The 21045-nt window shown below is 38.4% G+C and overlaps 1 protein-coding gene and 1 pseudogene across 1 annotated transcript; one reads left to right on the top strand and one right to left on the bottom strand.

Moving 5' to 3' along the window:
• Nucleotides 1–3116: 3116 nt before the first annotated feature.
• On the bottom strand, nucleotides 3117–10817 carry LOC122138327 (annotated as a pseudogene).
• Nucleotides 10818–10912: 95 nt separating this feature from the next.
• Nucleotides 10913–20765, top strand: rps8b (ribosomal protein S8b). Its single transcript, XM_042730410.1, has 6 exons — nucleotides 10913–10916; nucleotides 12616–12722; nucleotides 14686–14758; nucleotides 17990–18165; nucleotides 19552–19681; nucleotides 20062–20765. The coding sequence occupies exons 1-6, from the start codon at nucleotides 10913–10915 to the stop codon at nucleotides 20169–20171; spliced, it is 600 nt and encodes a 199-aa protein (XP_042586344.1). The 3' UTR covers nucleotides 20172–20765.
• The last annotated feature ends 280 nt before the right edge of the window (nucleotides 20766–21045 follow it).

The following is a 21045-nucleotide window of genomic DNA, read 5'->3' as shown; positions in this document are numbered from 1 at the left end:
CCCCCCACCCACAATTCCTGCCGGCCCGAGACTCGAACTCACAACCCTTCGATTGGGAGTCCGACTCTCTAACCATTAGGCCACGACTTCCCACAGTTTTTGACAGTGTAAACAAAAAAGGCCTATGAAATTTAAAAAAACATGGCTTTAAAATCTAATATTAAGTGAGTATAATTACTTATTATATTATTTTAATAATTTAAAAGATCAGTTTAGTTTAGAGGTATCAGTATACTGTGCGATATCAACGATACTGGGCTTGAAAATATTGGAATCGGATCGAAAGGAATTAGCATAGAAGAAGATGATGATTTTGTAGATTTGAATTGTGGAGAGTGGAATCAGGTAGAGCCGACATCTCAGAAACGGAAAGACAGGCTCAGATTTGGAAGAAATCGGGGGAGAAGGAGGAAGGAGTACAAGGTTATGTTTACATTTGCAACAATGGGTGAAATGAGTAATCCTATGCGATTAACCAAAGTTCTCAAAAAAGCATTTGGAAATATTAAATCTGCAAAATACCTTTCAAACAATTGAGTGCTTGAGTTCTGTCTGAACAAAAAGCAACAAGAGATGGCTATTAAGATAAAAGAATGGGGAGGAATAGGAGTGAAATGCAATGTGCCAGGTGAAGAGAACGGAATTAAAGGGGTGATGGGGTTCCATTGACACTAACTGATGAGATACTAAGGAAACAGATTACAGGCATAAAGGTAACAGAGGTTAAATGGTTGACATCAAATAGGAATGGGAAAAGAGAAATGAGTACAACTCTAGTGATAGGTATGAATGAGAAAATTCTATCAGTAAATGTTAAAATCGGATTCATGAGCTAACCCTGTGTGCCCTTACATAAAGCCTGCATTCAGATGCTTCAATTGTCAACAGTTAGGACATAAGGAAAGAAAATATGTTGCAAATGTTGAGGGGAACATGACTATGGGGAATGTGGAGATATATTTGGACCTAAATGTTGTTATTGTGGAGGCTTTCATAGTGGTGCATATTTTGGGTGTATAGCACAAAAACAAGCAATGAAATATAAATCAGTTCACAATGTATCTTATGCATAAGCAGTGAAGAAAATCCAAAATGATGAAGGAAACTTGATGGAAACATCAATGAACGGGAAATTACAAGCAAAGAGACAGACAAGAATATAAATAATGAAGATGCAAATGTGCTTATAGTCAGTAAAGTAAGTTTCATTGCATTTATTTCTGAAGTAATTAACTGTACATATAGGGAAGTTAATATAGATACACAAGATGAAAGCATTAAGGTGGAGGTTTGGACTTCAATAGGAAAACTAACAATAATAAATTATTATAATCCTTGTGGACAGTTATCCTTGTTAGAATTAAGCAAAATTTGGAGTAAGAAGGTATAGTAATATGGTGTGGGGATTTTTATGCACATAGTGTTACACAGGGAAGTAGATTCAAGTTGTACGTAGTTCTTTTAACTATTGGGGCTAGACAAAAATACTATTGAAATATAAACATATTTCATAGTACTAGCATAACCGCTGATTATTGTCTCAGCTTTAGTTAAGTTGTACGTAGTTATATAACTGTTGGAGGCTAGACAAATAGTACTAGCATAACCGCTGATTATTGTCTCAGCTTTAGTTAAGTTGTACGTAGTTATATAAATGTTGGGGGCTAGACAAATAGTACTAGCATAACCGCTGATTATTGTTTTGAGCTTTAAATAAGTTGTACATGGGTAATTGTAGGGGACTTAACAAAAATACTATTTAAAGAATGGTAAGCCTGGGCAACCTATTAAATAGTATTAGTCATAACCTCTGGCTAACGAGTTTGTGATCATGGGGCCCACATAGAGCGGCCAACATGAGGCACCCTGAGCGACAGATTCCTAATGAACGAATAAATATAAAGTAAAGAGTTAACTAGAATAATCAAATGTCAGAATAATAATAATAATTAGAGACAGACAAACAACCAATTTGCCTTTCAACCTAAATTCGAGGTCATACTAAAATGGAATCAGATTAGAATTTAACTTAAAATTGAATAACTTTGCGCACTGAAAAGACCGAAAACGCAAGAAACCTTCATCCACAATTGGATACCTTCCTTGGGCTAAATTTGTGGACCTTACAATGGATGATCCAAGTACTGTATAAATATTGCACTCAGCAGAACAGAAGGGAAACAGTTAATATTAAATGCATGCAATATTGTATGGCAGATATACTGGGACTCATGTCAAACAGGTAGGCATTATCACAAAGTACAAAGGAGTATAAAGATAAGAAAAATCATTCATAACATAAGTAGAAGGGAACAAGTCATTTTAACACATATAAAAACAAAACATTCAAAACACAAAAAAAAACAATACATTATAGGGAAACATAATATTGGTCTATGTAATGTTTGTTTAACAGAGGAATCAGTGGAACATGTTATGATGATATGTACAGCATATGAAAGAGAAAGGGACCGACTTAAAGATGAATTGCAATCCTTAGGAATTTAGAAAAAAGTTATTCTCAAAAATCATCAAAACAAATAAAAACAAACAAGAAAACTCATAAGAATTCTTAAAAAATGAGCAAAATTTACTTCATCACAGTACGTGGCGGTATGCACCTATGAAGTTGGTTCGCAACCCGCCATAAAACCAAAAGAAGAAGAACTTCCCCTTAAAATTAGTTGGTAACAGTGGTAGTGTCAAAGGGGACTGTTGATCGGCGGTTGACAGCACTGAACTGTGACTGGAGCTGAGATGGTAGGAAGTGACGATGGATCAGGACGTGAAGAGTTGGAATGGATGGAAGAAGCTGGTGAGGGAGGTAGGACTGGAATGGAGTGGAATCTAGTTCTAGTGCATTTACATTTACATTTAATCATTTAGCAGACACTTTTATCAAAAGCGACTTACAAATGAGAACAATAGAAGCAATCAGATCAACAAGAGAACAACGGTATACAAGTGCTATGACAAGTCTCAGTTAGTCTAGTACAGAACATGTAGCCAGGTTTTTTTTTTTATTTAATTTTTTTTAAGAATATGATAGACAGGAAAAGAAAAGGTAAGTACTAGTATTAGTTGTTTAAGTGCTGGCGAAAAAGATGAATCTTTAGATGTTTTTTGAAAATGAGTAAAGACTCACCTGTTCGAATTGAGATCGGGAGGTCATTCCACCAGCTGGATGCAGTCCAGGAAAAGGTCCTTGAGAGTGATTTTGAACCTCTTTGGGATGGCACCACAAGGTGTCGTTCACTTGCAGAGCGCAAACTTCTGGAGGGCGCATAAGACTGAACTAATGAGCTTAGGTATGTTGGTGCCGTGCCAGTGGTCGTCTTGTAGGCAAGCATCAGTACCTTGAATTTGATGCGAGCGGCTACTGGTAGCCAGTGTAACCTGATGAGGAGAGGTGTAACGTGAGCTGTTTTTGACTCATTGAAGACAACCCTCGCTGCTGCATGCTGGATTAGTTGCAGAGGCTTGATAGTACATGCAGGAAGGCCCGCCAGGAGAGCATTACAATAGTCCAGTCTGGAGAGAACAAGAGCTTGGACAAGAAGTTGGGTGGCTTGCTCTGACAGAAAGGGTCTAATCTTCCTAATGTTGTATAAGGCAATTCTGCAGGACCAGGTCATTGTAGCAACATGGTCTGTGAAGCTTAACTGATGATCCATCACAACTCCTAGGTTTCTGGCTGTCCTGGAAGGAGTTATGGTTGACGAACCCAGCTGTATAGAGAAGTTGTGATGAAACGATGGGTTAGCTGGAACCACCAGCAGTTCAGTCTTAGTAAGGTTGAGCTGAAGGTGATGGTCATTCATCCAGCTAGATTAGTCACTCAGACAGGCTGAAATGCGAGCAACTACCGTTGGGTCATCTGGTTGGAAGGAGAAGTAGAGTTGAGTGTCATCAGCGTAGCAGTGATAGGAAAAGCCATGGTTCTGAATGACAGATCCTAATGACATCACGTAGATGGAGAAGAGAAGTGGTCCAAGTACTGAGCCTTGAGGAACACCAGTAGCAAGTTGTTGTGACTTAGAAACTTCACCCCTCCAAGACACCCTGAAGGATCTATCAGAAAGGTAGGACTTAAACAACTGGAGTGCGGTTCCAGAGATGCCCATCTTTCTGAGGGTGGACAGGAGAATCTGGTGATTAACGGTCTCAAATGCAGCAGACAGGTCCAGCAAAATGAGTACTGAGGATTTTGAAGCTGCTCTTGCCAGTAGCAGGGCTTCAGTAACCGAAAGCAGGGCAGTCTCAGTTGAGTGGCCGCTTTTGAAGCCAGATTGGTTGCTGTCCAGGAGGTTGTTCTGTACAAGAAACATAGAGAGCTGGTTGAACACAGCTCGTTCAAGTGTCTTTGCAATGAATGGAAGAAGGGATACGGGTCTGTAGTTTTCTAGAAGTGCTGGATTTAGAGATGGTTTTTTTCAGCAGTGGGCTTACCCGAGCCTGCTTAAATGCTGAGGGAAATGTTCCAGAGTGAAGAGAGGAGTTGATAATGTGAGTAAGTGAAGGTATGACAGAAGAAGAAATCGCTTGAAGGAGGTGAGTGGGGATCGGATCATGTGGACAAATAGTAGGATGACTGGACAGGATAAGTTTGGAAATGTCCATCTCTGAGAGTGGAGAGAAGGAGGAGAGAGAGTGTGCATTAGTCGTTGTGAAGTTATCCTCAGTCTACGGTGTGGAGAATTGGTCACTGATGGTTCTTGTCTTATTTGTGAAGAAAACTGCAAAGTCGTCAGCTGTAAGAGTCGATGGAGGAGGAGGTGGTGTGTGCTGGTCTAGACGACAGTGGGCAAAAGTTGTCCAAGCAAGAGGTTAGAGTGGAGCAAAAAGTGTCTGTAGCACTGTTCGTGTCCAGAGCTGAAAACTGAGAGAGTGAAGGAAGTGAGGATGAAACCACAGAGATGGAGAGAGTGAGTGTAGGTTCCTCCGAAAGGTGAACTGCGTTGGAGCGTGTGCCACTTCAGGAGTAAGTGCTAGGTTAGCAGTAATGAGGAAGTGGTCTGAGGTGTGCAGTGGAGCAACTAAAGAGTTGTCCACAGAGCAACAGCGCGTGTAGATGAGGTCCAGTTGGTTGCCTGATTTGTGAGTCACTGTAGTAGACACTTGCTTGAGATCAAAAGAGGCGAGCAGAGTGTTGAAGTCAGCAGCCTGGGGTTTATCTAGGTGGATGTTGAAGTCAGCAAGCAGTACCAGAGGAGGACCATCTTCAGGATAGTTTGATAGCAGCACGTCCAACTCCTCCAAAAAGTTTCCCAATTGACCTGGGGGACAATAAATGACCACAAAGTGGATTTTAACAGGGTGGGTTACAGTAATAGCATGTGATTCAAATGAACCGTTACCTGTAGGTGGTGGTTGAAGATCAAATTTCCAATCTTTCGATATAAGGAAACCAGTACATCCACCCCTCCCAGTCGTACGAGGGGTGTGGGAACAAGTCAAATTAGTGGAGAGGGCTGCGGGAGTGGCAGTGTCTTCAGGTTTGATCCAAGTCTCAGTCAGTGCCATGAGGTTGAGACCGGAATGAGTAGCAATAGAAGAAATGAAGTCTGCTTTGTTAACAGCAGACTGGCAGTTCCAGAGACCAACTGGACTAGAGAGCGTAGTAGTAGTGGTCAGAGGGACAGGCCGTAGATTTGTCGGGCAGGCCTTCCTTCAACGTACATAGCGTGCTTTCTGAGTGTTAGTAGTGATAGTAGAGATCGTAGATAGTAGACATAGTGACTACAAGTGACAGAAATAAGTATTTGAGGACAAGCTATAAATACTCAAGTGCCCTGTCGGTGTCGCGCAGGTAGAGTCGATGGTCTTTACACTCGTCGGTCTTCACACGAGGAGGCTTCACACGAGGGCTGCCTCAGTGAAACATACCACTTATAAATTTGCCTGATTATCTGTGATTGAAGTCAGCTGGTCACGCCTCCCTATTTAGCAGACCGAAACTGGCCAGTCCCGCGATAGGCAAACGCAAAACTAAGCGCCACTTCAGCACGTATTTACCAGGGTAAGACACACAGTAAATAAAGCAAAGTTTTCCTAGCAACGACGATCACGCAGTAGTCTAATGAGAAAGCGAGGCAAAACACTTACAAACTGCTGTCCTTATCTGTTGCTCGACTGTGGAATGTAGAATCTAAGAAAAGGAAGTGATTATGTGATTATGTGGATAGTGATAGTGATTATGAGGAAAGTAGTTGAAGAAACATGGAAAGGAAGAAAGAACATAAGGTTATCATTAATTTTGAAGTGCCTGGATCAAAGAACTCGTTGAAGATAACAGCAGCACTCAAAATGAAACTAGGGAACATTAAGTATGCAAAAACACTATGTGACAGAAATATAATGCTAATATGCAGAGATGAAAAGCAGAAAGAAAAAGCATTGCAATTAAAAATACTATTAAATCATCTTATTTATGCTTAGACCTTATAAAGTATAAGAATGCACAAGCTATAGTAAGGAAAACTATTAAAACAGCTAAAAGAAACTATTGGAGAAGTTACTGTAATAATATTGGATGGAATATACAGATTTCAGTTATTTGGAGTATGATTAGAAGGATGGGAGGTATTTGCAAGAATTTTAACATGCCGGTATTAAAAAATGGAAATGAAATTTAAGTTTCAAATCAAGAGAAGGCAGAGATGCTAGCTGAAGTATTTGCAAAAGTAAATTGTAGTAGAAATTTGACTGAAGAGGCTAAGGCTGAGTGTAGAGAGAGAGAGTAAGGAGAGAAAATCCTGATATTTTGAAGGTAGATTTTTTGCTTTATGAATTAAAAAGAGCAATTGCTAAAGTAAAAGAAACTTGTTATGTTATAGTATGATAGGAAAATTATCAGATGTAGCCATTTTTAAATTACTAAAGTTATACAACAAAATATGGGCAGAGGGCAAACTTCGTTCAGCATGGAAACATTCAATAGTTATCCCTGTAGGAAAGTCTGGCAAAGATAGGTCGGAAGCAACAAATTATAGACCAATAGCACTAACATCAAATATTCAATTATGGAGAGAATGATTACAAATAGGCTTACATATGTAATAGAACACAGAGGTCTTTTTACTCCTCATCAAAGTGGCTTCCGGATAGGAAGAACAACAATGGATTCAGTATTATGTAAATAATAGTCGTAATTGTTGAAAATGCTTATGACGTGTTATGGAAAGAATTAGAGGAAGAATTTATAACTGGGTGTTGGATTTTTTTATATTTTAGATGAAAATTCAGGTTAGAGTGGGAACATCTTTTTCTACTGTTTATGCAGATGGAAATGGAACTCCTCAAAGGAGTGTGTGTAGCCCTCTTCTCTATTCACTATAATGATGATAAATGATATATTCAGTGATTTACAGCAAGATATGGGTACCTCTTTATATGCGGATGATGGGGCACTTTGGAAAAGAGGCCGAAATGTTTCATATACAGTTAAGAAAGTTCAGGCTGCAATAAATAAAGTCGAAGTTTTCGAATATCAGTGGCCAAAACACAAGTCATTTGTTTTACAAAAAAAAAGAGAAATGTTAATATTAATTAAGCACTGGACAGCATCTGGAACAGGTGTCAATGGTAAAATTTCTTGGAGTGTGGTTGGACTCAAGATTGACATTTAATACACATGTAGAAAAATTGCTGACCAAGTGCAAAAAGGCACAGATCTCAAAAATATAAAATTCATTACAGTACATGTCAGCAGTTCCACCACGGATGTTTGTAACGCCTAATAATAGATCTTCATTTAACAGATGAAGTGAAGAAACATGATTGTGACCCAATAAAAATAAGAGTTAATAAATATATGTATCAGAAATATTATGATATGATACAGATATTTACAGATGGTTCAAAAGATCCAGAAACTATGAAAACAGGAGTAGCAGTAGTAAGTCCACAATATGAAATATTTATTAAGAAAAGAACTCCACATTTTTTTAATCTTTATTTACAGCAGAGATGGTAGCTATTGTTATAGCTCTCCAGTGGGTAGAGGAAAATAAAATAAAAAAAGCAGTAATATGTTCAGATTCATAGGCTGCTTTAAAGAGCATTCAATCAGGCCAGTCTAACTGCAGACAAGATGTCATACTTGAAATACTGCAGTGTATATATACAATGAAAAATCATTGATACTGATTTTTTTTTTTTTTTTCCTTCATTTAATAAACTACAAACCTGGTTAACAGACTCTGTGCCTGGGTCAGTAAGAATTATCTTTGGTGCTCCAAACCTGTAAAATAAATTAATGCAGTACACAATTGCTTCATATTTAGTCAGAATAGCATAGGCTATTTTGTGTAATAGTCAATAAATGTACTCATTTACATTGTTGGTCCTGGTGATTTTCCCCACTAATTCATCACCAGCTGTTCCAGAGGCTTGTCCACCTTAAAATTAAAATAGCAACATTAATACATTTAAATTTTGTAACCTCATGACTTCCCTATCTTAAAACCCATCCACATCTGTGGACAACAAGCTTACATACACATATTGGGATGTACTTGGGCTACTGCTTGATGGAAAGTCAGCTAAACTGGTACCGGGCACACTGCAAAACCTGATGTTCAGAAATAAGCACATGAGAAATGCATTCCATAACATAATCAGTTTATATGTCTCACAGCAATGTTGAAAAGGAAAAGATTTAGTAGCCTATTTACCCATTTATCAATGTCCACCCCATTCCAGGCCAGTAGAATCTAGGTGAAATGGCAAGCTTGTTTTTTTCTAATTCTAAAATAAAAATTGGCTGACCTCTTTTTGTCCAGCAACCACTTTTCTTCTAAACTTTACATGGTCTTTTGAGGAGATGTGATAAAGTTTGCCATCTGTTGAAATAGCTTTATTGTTAAAATCTAAACAAGTGTTCTAAAGGCACAATTGAAGGAATACGCCCATTTAAACTGAAATTGGAAAACAGGTCATTGTCAATGTGCTAGTTGCATTAAGTCAGTTAAGTATAGTTTCTTTAATTTGCATAGGAAAAATTAAACTGCAAAAACTCGGACAAGACAAAAACAAAGGAACAATTGCAAGATGAATAAAAAAATAATAATAATAGAGCATTAACTGGAGTTTGAGAATCATTTTACTATGCTGCAGTGTAGCAAGACATTTGTCCCTTTTTGCTTTCCTTACATCCAGTTGTGTTTGGTGTTGCCAAATCCACAGAATTTTTTCCCCACTACTTTGGGGCAATGTTTGATTAACTATTTGGTCGGGTTTATTACACAGACCGGGTAAACCGAGGGAAAACAGGCATTCCAGAGGGGAACAGAATCGACTGCTGCAATGGCCCTACAGTTAAGCCTCACTGTAAAAAAAAATCTGTGACATTTACGGTAAATTACCGGCAGCTGTGGTTGCCAGAAACACTGTTAGAAATATGGTAGCAACATTTTAGGTTTTACAGACTTAACTTAAATTCACAATAAAATACCGTATTTCATTAAATGATCTAATGTTCATAAACCAACATATTGAAGTACTAATATCTATTTTGAACCATTGCAATGCACTAATAACCACCAAAAACCGGTGGTGATGAGAAAGTAACATGATGAATCAAAGTTCGTCACTAATTTCCACAAGCTGAGAAGGGATATATATATATACATATATGGAAGGTGCACAGTGTCATTCACCCAAACACTAAACACCATCATGGTAACACACGATACTGAAATAATGCAATAAACATTAATTTAACAACTTTAGATGAAAGATAAAACCCTAATGTACACAGCTGATAAGAAAAAACTAAGAAGAAACATAGTTATTTCAATGAAAAAACATAAAATACGAAGTGTCATGCAGGGAATTCTGGGAGTGTCAAATTACAGTTTTTCACTGTAAATTCAACAATGACTTTTTCTTTTTCACTTCCAAAAACTGTAATTTTAACATTATTTTACCGTAAAATTACATTAAATGTAATTACAGTTATTCACCGTATATAGTATGGAAACTTACTGATAACCAATTAACAGGTTTTTACTGTAGCATTTTTACAGTCTTTTACTGTTAAGATCACAATCATTTTTTACAGTGCTGTGTTACTTTCCGCATGAGCAATCCAGACGCGGACTTCCATTTATACTTCCGAAAGCGTACGCTGATGGTCCGCTCTGCAACAAAGATGTGAACAAGCACATCTGGCTGTCTTTATTCTTTTATTGACGGATTGCACAGGTTCGAGAAGCAATGGGCTTAACCCCCGAATGTTTTGTCAAAAGCCCCGAATCTTTTAGTTGTTTTTTTTTATTTATTTTTTAAATAACTTCAACTTTGTTTCATTTCCTCTCAGTCATTCAGACTGGAGCGACAAAAAAATTAAACAAAATCTCTATTACCGTGCGTGGTGGCGGATGGTAATGTTTGCCAACTGCCAATAAAAACTAACGAAGAAGAATATAAATCTTCTTCTTCGTCGTTGTCATCAGGGGCTGGTGGCTTTAATTTTTTTTTAAAAGGAACACTAACAGTAAACCTCACCGGCCGGAGAGAGATTCAGAAGCAGCGTCAGACGAACCGCGGACAAGTGTTACAGGTTTGTGAATCCGCTGTTGTAACGCTTGAGTTACGTGACTGTACTGCTGGGAAAACAGGAAAAAATTGTATTGCTGGAAATTACAGGAAAAGACTGTTACTGGAAATTACAGGAAAAAAATCTCCCCGGGGGAGTATGCCCCTGGAGCCCTCTAGTTTTGTTCACGTTCAATTGTGTTTTTGAAGCCTACTGACCGCGCGCACTTGTCCGCTCAGAGCCTCCGCACATTCTCTGAAGACGATTTTTGCGCCATAGCGGACACTAGCGGATTCGCGGACGCGGAAAGTATAACAGAGGCTTTATAATAAACATTAGAAGAAGAAGAGGTAGTAGCGTAAAAGGCCAGAAATGGGTGAGTATTTCAAAATATGGAGTGAGTAACCTAAATTACGCAGGTCTGTCTAAAGCCTTGTCAATACTTTATAAACCCTAAATTTACAATTTGGACATAATATGTATTAGGTTTGTTTGATATGCAAATAAACAGCTCAGACAGGGCTCCAGACTGAGACCAAATGGTCGCATTTAGCGACTAATTTTTGTGAGCGGTAGCAAACGAAAGCGAAACTAAACCGCGCTACGTTTCAGCAGCGCGGACCGTTTATCAGCTCGAACCGCGACGCAAACAAACTTGTCCGAGCTTTACTCGGGAGCCAAAGTTGATTTCGCGACACTGTTACTGTACAGATGCAACAGTGCTGCGAGATCTATTGAGAATCATATTCCTTCGTCAGGAAACCATAGGCAGTAACGCTAACTGTAACCATAGTGTTGTGGTAGAAATAGGCGAATGCATTACATCAGGGGATCTCAAACCTCTCCATGAAGTATCCCCAGCACTGACACACCCATTCAGGTCTCCACTAATCAGCGGAGTTGAATCTGGTGTGATAGATTAGGGAGACATACAAAATGTGCAGGGCTGGGGGTACTCCAGGGCAGGTTTGAGAACCACTGCGTTACATCATTCATTTCAGGGTTTGTACAACCTTTTCAGAGAGAAATTGAAGCACTTTTCAATGACTTTCAAGCATTTCACACAACAATTTCCAACACTTTAAAGCTCTCAGTGATCCAGTTTGAATGTTATTTTTAACGGGATGACCAAAATATACTTTGTGGTAAACAAACACTTATGTAAAATGTAAAAAAAAAAAATACATTAAATCACAGTTATAATGAGTAGATGGCAGCAGAGGAGCACTTATTGGCTTATTAGTCATTAATTTCTACTTTTTCTCTATATTTTGACATTTAACTATTATAAAATATTAAATCATGAAGAAATCAGATTTACCCTTTTTTTAATGTATGAAGTAAGAGTCACAAAGGGCCTTGAAAAACAAACTTTTCTTCAGTTTGGTAAATCATAATCACTGTAGTTGGGCAGTTACATATGCTAGAAGAATAATGGTACATGTAATATGGAATATATAATTTTTCTATATAAAAATTAGATTTTGCACCTGTTGCTGTTGTTAATAAAAGTAAATTTTGTATGCATCTTAACTCAAGCCTAGTGTTTACTATCAAATCTGTATTAACATTAAACAAAAGAAAAATAAACAAGAAATTAACATGTAATATTACTAGTAACTGCACTAACTAATGCAAAACAAAAGTAATATTATGATTAAATGATCTATATTTTAATACTCCTGCACACCACCCCCAGTGCTACAAAATCTGCTCCTGGTGCCACCATCTGTAGAACTTAGTGGCGCTGGTGCCACTGCTCTCAAATGTTAGTCTGGAGCCCTGATCTCAGAGCTGGTATGATGGCGGTATTTTCTGCTTATTGCTGTAATCAGCTGTAGTCTGTAGCTCTTCAAGTTTCAGTTTTGCACTACAAACAGTCAACTCAAATCAAGCTGCGCAATATCTGCGACAGGCGGATTGAACTTTACTGTTTGTGCGGAGTTAATTCCCTGCAAATACAGCAGAGCATTATTTTTTTAGGCATTAAAAATAATAACATTTAACTTTGGTGCATGTAATTTCGAAATAATGTCAATTCTTTTGTTTGTTTTTGTCATCTCTGATCTCTTCAGGTATCTTCAGGGATCACTGGCACAAGCGTAGTAAAACCGGAGGGAAAAGAAAGCCCTGCCATAAGAAAAGAAAGTATGAACTGGGTCGCCCTCCTGCCAACTCAAAGGTGCGATACTTTAGTTGACGAGCACCAAAGATCATAGTATTGTTAGGCATTGCTGGGAACTCCCACAAAAACGCCATAACCTTTTATGCCGTAGGGGGAAAACAAACAATTCGAATTAACACGCAGAGACCTTGTTAGGCGCTTGATCTTTACGTTTTGTGAAGATTTTGTTTGATTTTTGCTTGGTGCAGTGCCGGTTGCTGTGTGGCGTTCTGTACCTCTAATAAGTATCTGAAGATGTATCTGATCTGAAGATGTATATGACTGATAAACAGACGGAGTACCGGAGGTAGCACTGAGCGGGTAGCACAGATAGGCTACACAAACTTACCCTGCAATGATCTATCATTAGTCCTGTCCCCCTGCACAGCTTACAGTAACACTCCTTCGCATAAACAAACAAATAAAGCTGACTCTCTGATATTTTGAGATGTCAAAAGCGTCTGCTAAATGACTAAATGTCATAATCTATTAAAACATTTATTTCATATTATTATACACAATCACTTACAAAAATTAGCAATGGTATTACTACAGTAAAAGGTTTTTTTTTTGTTGGTGTTTTTATTACCAATTATAGCCTTTAACCACAGTTTTACTACAAATACCATGGTTAAACTATGGTTAGTGTAGCAAACTTTGTTTTTACCATGGTTTAACTAGTAACCAATAACCATGTTTTTTTTGTATTTTATATACAATTTTTCAAGTTATATATTTATTTTATGGCATTTGTGAAAATGATTAGGCAGCCGCAGCACACACCCCATAGAATAACACTGCACATTTCAGACGTCTTAGTTTTTATGCATATGTTGCTCTGTCGAGCGGCAGAAATAATTTTATGTATGCCATTCTGAGTCAACACCATGCTTTTCCAATGAGGGGGAAATGACTGTTTTCCCCCACGCCCACTCCGCCCACACAGCTATGACACGACACTGAACAAGTCAATAACGCTATTTGAGCAAAAGTAACAACATTTATGACACAGTTGTTGTCAGATTTCTTTGGTGATTTCAAATATGAAATTTAATCATAAGCTTAGTGAACAGTTTTGGAGAATTTGATGTTTCCCAATTCAAAGAGATAGGAGTTGCACTTGCATGCCCAAAAGACGTTTCAAAGATGGCCGCTGAGTGACATGACTTGTCTTAAAAGGACTTTGACTATAGTAACCTATAACCATGTTTTTTTGGTATTTTATATACATATTTTCATGTTATCTTTTTATTTTACAACATGTAGTTGTGAAAATGATTAGGCAGCCGCAGCACACACCACATAGAATAATGCTGCACATTTCAAGGCACTTCAGTGGACCTTAATGTTACCTGTTTTGTCAATGTTATAAATCTTTTTAATATATCAATAAGAAAGTACGACAGGCTTTTAATCAAATCTTTATCACTTTATTAAAATTAATCAAAACAAAACTACAAATGTTTACCTTCACAAGCCATCTTGTATAGGCTTGTAGTAAGCTGTTTTTTGCTCAATTAGGTAACAAAAAATGTTGGGAAACGACACCTCTGGCCATTCCGTTGGGTTGTTTGTCCAGTCACAGATACCGTACGGACAGTCCGACTCAATGCGGCTCAGTTTTTATACATATGTTGCTCTGTCGAGAGGCAGAAATGATTTTATGTGGGCCATTCTGAGTCAACACCATGCTTTTCCAATGAGTGGGAAAGGTCTGTTTTACCCCACGCCATCTCCACCCACACAGCTATGACATGACACAGAACAAGTCTGATAAGCATCAGGTTATGTGCATCATTTCAGATGTATTTGATTTGATGACTGCAGAGACGCAGTCTACATCGCAATATGCTGTTAAATGCATAAAACTACACTAAGAATGCATAAAAATGTATAATAACAAATAATGTACATAAAAATAAATTTAAAATAAATAGTTATTTAAAAACTTTATATATCCCCCCCCCTCATACACACACAGCGCGTGAGAGGAGACAAAAAAAAAAACACCGCGCTCAGACACTACACAGCGAAATTTGCCTGGGGCTTTGAATGTAAGTGCACATTCCTGCTTATCCAAAAGCAGGTTACTACATTTTTTTTTTTTTTTACATTGACCTAACAATGCAACAATGTTAAGCTCGAGAGTTTTAATGTTTGCATAATTATTACGATTTATTACATAAAACCTTGTAAGCCCTTTATTTGTTAGCTTATTAATGTAGTTAACATTTTCTTTATTTGGTAATAATCAATAAATTGATCTCATAAGATTAATTTTATTTGTAGGTTTGTAAGTTTTAGGACGAAACTGATGTTGCAAATTAGCTCAAAAGGGAAATATTTATAATTTATAAAAACTGGTTATAATTAATTATGAATATTTAGATCTTAGAATTAACTGTAGCAAAATCAATATTACAATGATTTAATCTGTTTGTCCACCAACAGTATAATCATTTATCAGTTCTAGGAAAGATTATTTTCCTGGCCAAGAAATAATAACTTTCCTACTTCATACAGTACTAGCATTAACTTAGCATGTAGCAAGATCAACATTCAGTGACTCAGAATTGTGAGCAAATTAAGCAAATTACCATGCTTTCAGACAAAGGGCCGTAAAACTCTCCAATATTTCCAACTTCCCGCTGGAATTTCAGCCTTTCTCATTGGACAAGCCCATCCTGAGAGGCGTGAATCTTCTCAGACCTTAAAAGGCTCACGCACAGTTCTGCCCATGGTCTTCTTTCTTCTGCTGAATCTTCTGATTGCTGAACGTGGCAAATTCAGTGCACACAGACTGAAGTAATTTAAGGCTTTGGTTCTTTTAATTGTGATGATTTTGGCTCACATTTAACAAAAACCCACCAATTCACCAGCAAATTAGAATACTTCATAAACATTTTTAGTGAATTGTTGGCCTTCTGGAAAGTATGTTCATTTACTGTACATGTACTCAATACTTGGTAGGGGCTTGTTTTGCTTTAATTACTGCCTCAATTCGTCGTGACATGGAGGTGATCAGTTTGTGGCACTGCTGAGGTGGTATGGAAGCCCAGGTTTCTTTGACAGTGGCCTTCAGCTCATCTGCATTTTTTGGTCTCTTGTTTCTCTTTTCCTCTTGACAGTACCCCATAGATTCTCTCTGGCCAGTCAAGCACACCAACACCATGGTCATTTAACCAACTTTAGATGCTTTTGGCAGTGTGGGCAGATGCCAAATCCTGCTGGAAAATGAAATTTAGCATCTTCAAAAAGCTGGTCAGCAGAAGGAAGCATGAAGTGCTCCAAAATTTCTTGTTAAACGGGTACAGTGACTTTGGTTTTCAAAAAACATAATGGGCCAACACCAGTAGATTACATTGCACCCCAAATCATCACAGACTGTGGAAACTTAACACTGGACTTCAAGCAACTTGGACTATGAGCTTCTCCACCCTTCCTCCAGACTCTAGGACCTTGGTTTCCAAATGTAATACAAAACTTGCTCTCATCTGAAAAGAGGACTTTGGACCACTGGGCAACAGTCCAGTTCTTCTTCTCCTTAGCCCAGGTAAGAAGCCTCTGACGTTGTCTGTGGTTCAGGAGTGGCTTAACAAGTGGAATACGACAACTGTAGCCAAATTCCTTGACACATCTGTGTGTGGTGGCTCTTGATGCCTTGACCCCAGCCTCAGTCCATTCCTTGTGAAGTTCACTCAAATTCTTGAATCGATTTTGCTCGACAATCCTCATAAGGCTGCTGTTCTCTCGTTTGGTTGTGCAACTTTTTCTTCCACACCTTTTCCTTCCACTCAACTTTCTGTTAACATGCTTGGATACAGCATTTTGTGAACAGCCAGCTTCTTTGGCAATGAATGTTTGTGGCTTACCCTCCTTGTAAAGGGTGTCAATGATTGTCTTCTGGACAACTGTCAGATCAACAGTCTTCCCCATGATTGTGTATCCTAGTGAACCAAACTGAGGGACCATTTTGAAGGCTCAGGAAACCTTTGCAGGTGTTTTGAGTTGATTAGCTGATTGGCATGTCACCATATTCTAATTTGTTGAGATAGTGAATTGGTGGGTTTTTGTTAAATGTGAGCCAAAATCATCACAATTAAAAGGACCAAAGAATTAAACTACTTCAGTCTGTGTGCACTGAATTTATTTAATACACGAGTTTCACAAATTGAGTTGAATTACTGAAATAAATGAACTTTTCCACGACATTCTAATTTATTGAGATGCATCTGTATAAATCAGCCTTAAGGCAGGGATACATTCATATGTCTAGATCCAAGTAATTGGAGCTTTACTACAGTACTACAGAGTTATAACTAAGCTACTATAACCTAGGAACATGCATACAACACAGGAATACACTATGTACATTTTGGAACAGTTTAATTGTGAATAAATGGAGTCAATGTCCTTTCCTATGTGTATTGTGGCTTTTGAGTATGTCTGGGCCACGGTTAGTGGCTCCTTGTGGGGATGGGGGAATCGTTCCTTCCACCCTGGAATCTCTTTGAAGCTCAAAGAGAAAGTTGACGACTGTCTCTGGTAGCATTGGAGAAGATAGCAAAGGTGATAAAGCTCTTTGAACCAAAGGTGGACGTTAGACATGCATCTGTAATTGCATCTGTAATTTAGTTATGACAAGGGAGCAGGGAAAGTTTAAAATGCCTAAAACCTGATTGAACGTCTTGATTTCATTCAAATGCTACACTGACCAGCTCTATTGAATTACTTTTGACTTTTTAAACGTGCAGACGTCCATTAAAATGCTAATTATTGTGGTCTACTGAGTGAGTGACTGAGCAGTCATTCAAACTTCTGTTGCAAACTTATAAATCGGTGTGTTTTGGTGCATTGTCACCCCCTCTAGCTTCCAGATGTCTTGACAACTAATATTTTTATTGGTTGTCAGGACACTGAGTCTGTTTGTCAGTGCATTTAGAAGTATTAAAACCATGAAATGCCTTTAGACTGAGATCATGGAAGAGGTGCCTGGAAATTTTGTGTGAAGCCTCTGATGTAACACATCACTGTTAATCAAAACAATTTGCTTGTGCAGGGAAAACTGTTGAATTGACCTGCTCTTAAATGTATGTCTCATGGGTCGCGTGGACATTTTTCAGTTTTTACACATGGCCTACATAATGCCATGTGAATTATTTATTTACTGTGAGCAAATCTAAACATGACATGGGTGAAATCCTGCTCTGGAAGTTCTCTGGGTTTTTTCTCTCGATTTTTGGCAATGATTAAAAGCACATGTAATTTTTCACTCTAATTCACAGGTTGCACTCGCAAAACCAGGATCATTGACGTTGTGTACAATGCCTCCAACAATGAGCTTGTGAGAACCAAGACCCTGGTGAAGAACTGCATTGTTCTGGTGGACAGCACACCGTTCAGGCAGTGGTATGAAGCACAATACGTCATTCCACTGGGCCGTAAGAAAGGGGCAAAGCTGGTAGGTATTAATTTCACAGCTCACACTATAAATAGATGAGCATGTGTATTATTAGAGATGAAATTCAGGCATCTCAGCCACAGTGTTCATGCACCATTGCATGCATATTGCACACAAAATGCTTTTCCAAAACCACAAGTTCCAATGTGTCATCTTTACATGGTTGCTACAATGCAGATTTTCATAGGAGCTTGTAATTGCATTGCTCATTTATGAAACTGGCAATTCAAGTGAGTAGAGCAAAGTTGAACTTCATGCAATTAAAATACTGCAGACACATAACTAGTATCATAACACCTGCAGCAATTTGTCACATCCGGCTCGCAAGCCGCGACAAAGAAGGGAATGACACGTTGAAGTGGTATGCAAAAAGGAATAACATTTATTAAAGTAAAAGTAATAAAGTAAGAGAATAAACCAAAAACGGGAACAAGACAACAACTAAGACGACAACAAAATGGCACGAGGGGAGAGCAACCCCGTCACGACTGAAGGGAGCTGCTTTAGTTTGCCGGCATCAGCTCTAACACAGGTGTTCATTATGACGTCACTCACTCCAACTCCAACCTACAAAACAAATAACAAAGGACAACCAAACCCACACAATATGACCCACACTGGGGTCGTAACAGATTTGATAAATAGCTATATAAATGCACCTTTAGACTTCAGACTTCAGACTGTCAACTTTAGAAGTATGGGTTAGTATGGCATCTTAAATGGATACTCCACCCCAGAATGAAAATGTTGTCATTAATCACTTTACCCCCATGTCATTCCAATCCTGTAAAAGCTCTGTTCATCTTCGGAACACAATTGAAGATATTTTGGATGAAAACTGGGAGGCTTGAGACTGTCCCATAGACTGCCAAGTAAACAGCAGTGTCAATGTCCATAAAAGGTATGAAAGTCGTCTTCAGAATACTCCGTCTGCCATCAGACATGCAATCTGGGTTTTATGAAGCGACGGGAACACTTTTTGTAAGCAAAGAAAACAAAAATAACGACTTTTTTCAATAATTCCTTTGTCAACAGTCTCCTCTGTGTCTCTCCATATCACCGTATGCTGTTTGTGCTCTTCAGTGTCATCTGCGCCACAAGGATGTGCTGTTTTATTTCAAATCAAAGCTAAATACATGTAGAAACGGCGATTAAGTTATTAATGACAAAATTTTCATTTTGAGTATCCCTTTAAGCAAGAATAAACCAATATTGTTTTCTAATTAAGCTCTAATATTCAATTCAGATATAAAATTAAAGACTGGGACCTTGTTCAAACAATCCATACCACATAAAACACCAGAATCTAAACCTTCTTGGAGCTATTAAGTGCATTATTTTGTGAAGTTGCCTTTGTAAATTTACATATGCATCTTCATCGCTCAGACTCCAGAGGAGGAGGAGATCTTGAACAAGAAACGGTCAAAGAAGGTTCAGAAGAAGATTAATGGACGCAGGAAGAAGAGCAAGATTAGCAGTTTGCTGGAGGAGCAGTTCTTGCAGGGCAAGCTTCTTGGTGAGTATTCCACTTAGAGGCATTCACAACCATCTCCATTTTCTTAAACTGATCATTGAGAAGAGGATGTTTTTTTCATCAGCATTAGCTAGAGGTGACACATTTCCATTATTCCATTCAATCCATGGTCCAAAGCAAATAAACATTACAGTGTCCTAATCCTTGCTGACTGATTAAGTAATATCACAGGATGCTCTCATCTTTATTATCATATGAGGAACAAGAAACAAGCCAAACTCTGGTCTCACACACTAATTTTCAGTTTTTTCTGTGTTGTTCAAAACCAGTCAGAATGGTCTCAGTCAAAGACTAAACTTTGTTTAATTAGTCAAAGAGTCCCAGTGCTTCTAAGTTCGCTTTTTACTGTTCTACTGTCTCAGCCTGTATTGCATCCAGTCCTGGCCAGTGCGGCAGAGCAGACGGATACATCTTGGAAGGGAAAGAGCTGGAGTTCTACCTCCGGAAGATCAGAGCAAAGAAAGGCAAATAGACTTAACCCCTTTGCTATCACACCCCACAGTTTATCTCACATAAGCTCCTTTCACACTGTGATTCCGGAAAATACACAGGTAATGTGTCCCAGCAATTCTTCCCGGGTCGTTAGATTTTGCACTTTCACACTGTGATCACACCAGTGATTACCCGGAATATGTTCGTGCGTTCATACACAACCCGTAAAGGTCCCATGAAGACACGTGATATCAGGGTGGGACGTGTAATATACGAGTCGAAACCGCTAGGCACGTTAACTTTCACTTAAGCTGGTGAACGATCTCAGCTTCAACGCAGATTAGTGAGGAACTAACTGATCTCTGCTTCATTACAGTTTGCACATATTTGTTTCATCGCGAACGTTAATCTGCCTTCAAAACATGCTAAAAGAGTCACGCGAAAACGTGCGTCATCACTACGACATGGCATTAGTTCTGGCTTTTGTTCACAAAGCACTCATTCCGGGACTGAACCCGGCAATGTTACTAGGTCCCCGACCCGGAATCAATCCCGGTACGTGTTTGCATTCACACAGAAGGCGACCCGGCAATGTTCCGGCAATTTTCCGGGTCGAACGTGCACTGTGAAATAGGCTATACAAAACAAACAACACACACACAATAAACACAAAAACAAAAAAAAACAAAAAAAACACCCATAATATACAATATGAATATGAAAAACAAAGATATAGTTATCATACATACATATACACACTAGACTTGTGCCGGTATTCGGTAATTCGGTAATGAATATGCACGATATTGTTATCGTGGGCACTTCTAAATACCGTGAATAATTATATATTACAAATTATTCAGAATTTGGAATGCATTTTAAGAATACTTTTCCCATCAACTGCTCAAAATGCA

This window comes from Cyprinus carpio, chromosome B8 (genome assembly GCF_018340385.1).
Source record: "Cyprinus carpio isolate SPL01 chromosome B8, ASM1834038v1, whole genome shotgun sequence".
In the NCBI taxonomy this organism is placed as follows: Eukaryota; Metazoa; Chordata; class Actinopteri; order Cypriniformes; family Cyprinidae; genus Cyprinus; species Cyprinus carpio.
Note: the sequence above shows the minus strand (reverse complement) of the source record. Positions and strands in the feature narration are given on the sequence as shown.

Excerpts from the sequence above, each read along its gene's own strand:
- rps8b (XM_042730410.1), top strand. Across the intron at positions 12,723-14,685 it reads GCCCTCCTGCCAACTCAAAG|CGCGTGAGAGGAGACAAAAA; the intron begins GTGCGATACTTT and ends ATACACACACAG. Across the intron at positions 14,759-17,989 it reads ATTTGCCTGGGGCTTTGAAT|GTTGCACTCGCAAAACCAGG; the intron begins GTAAGTGCACAT and ends TCTAATTCACAG.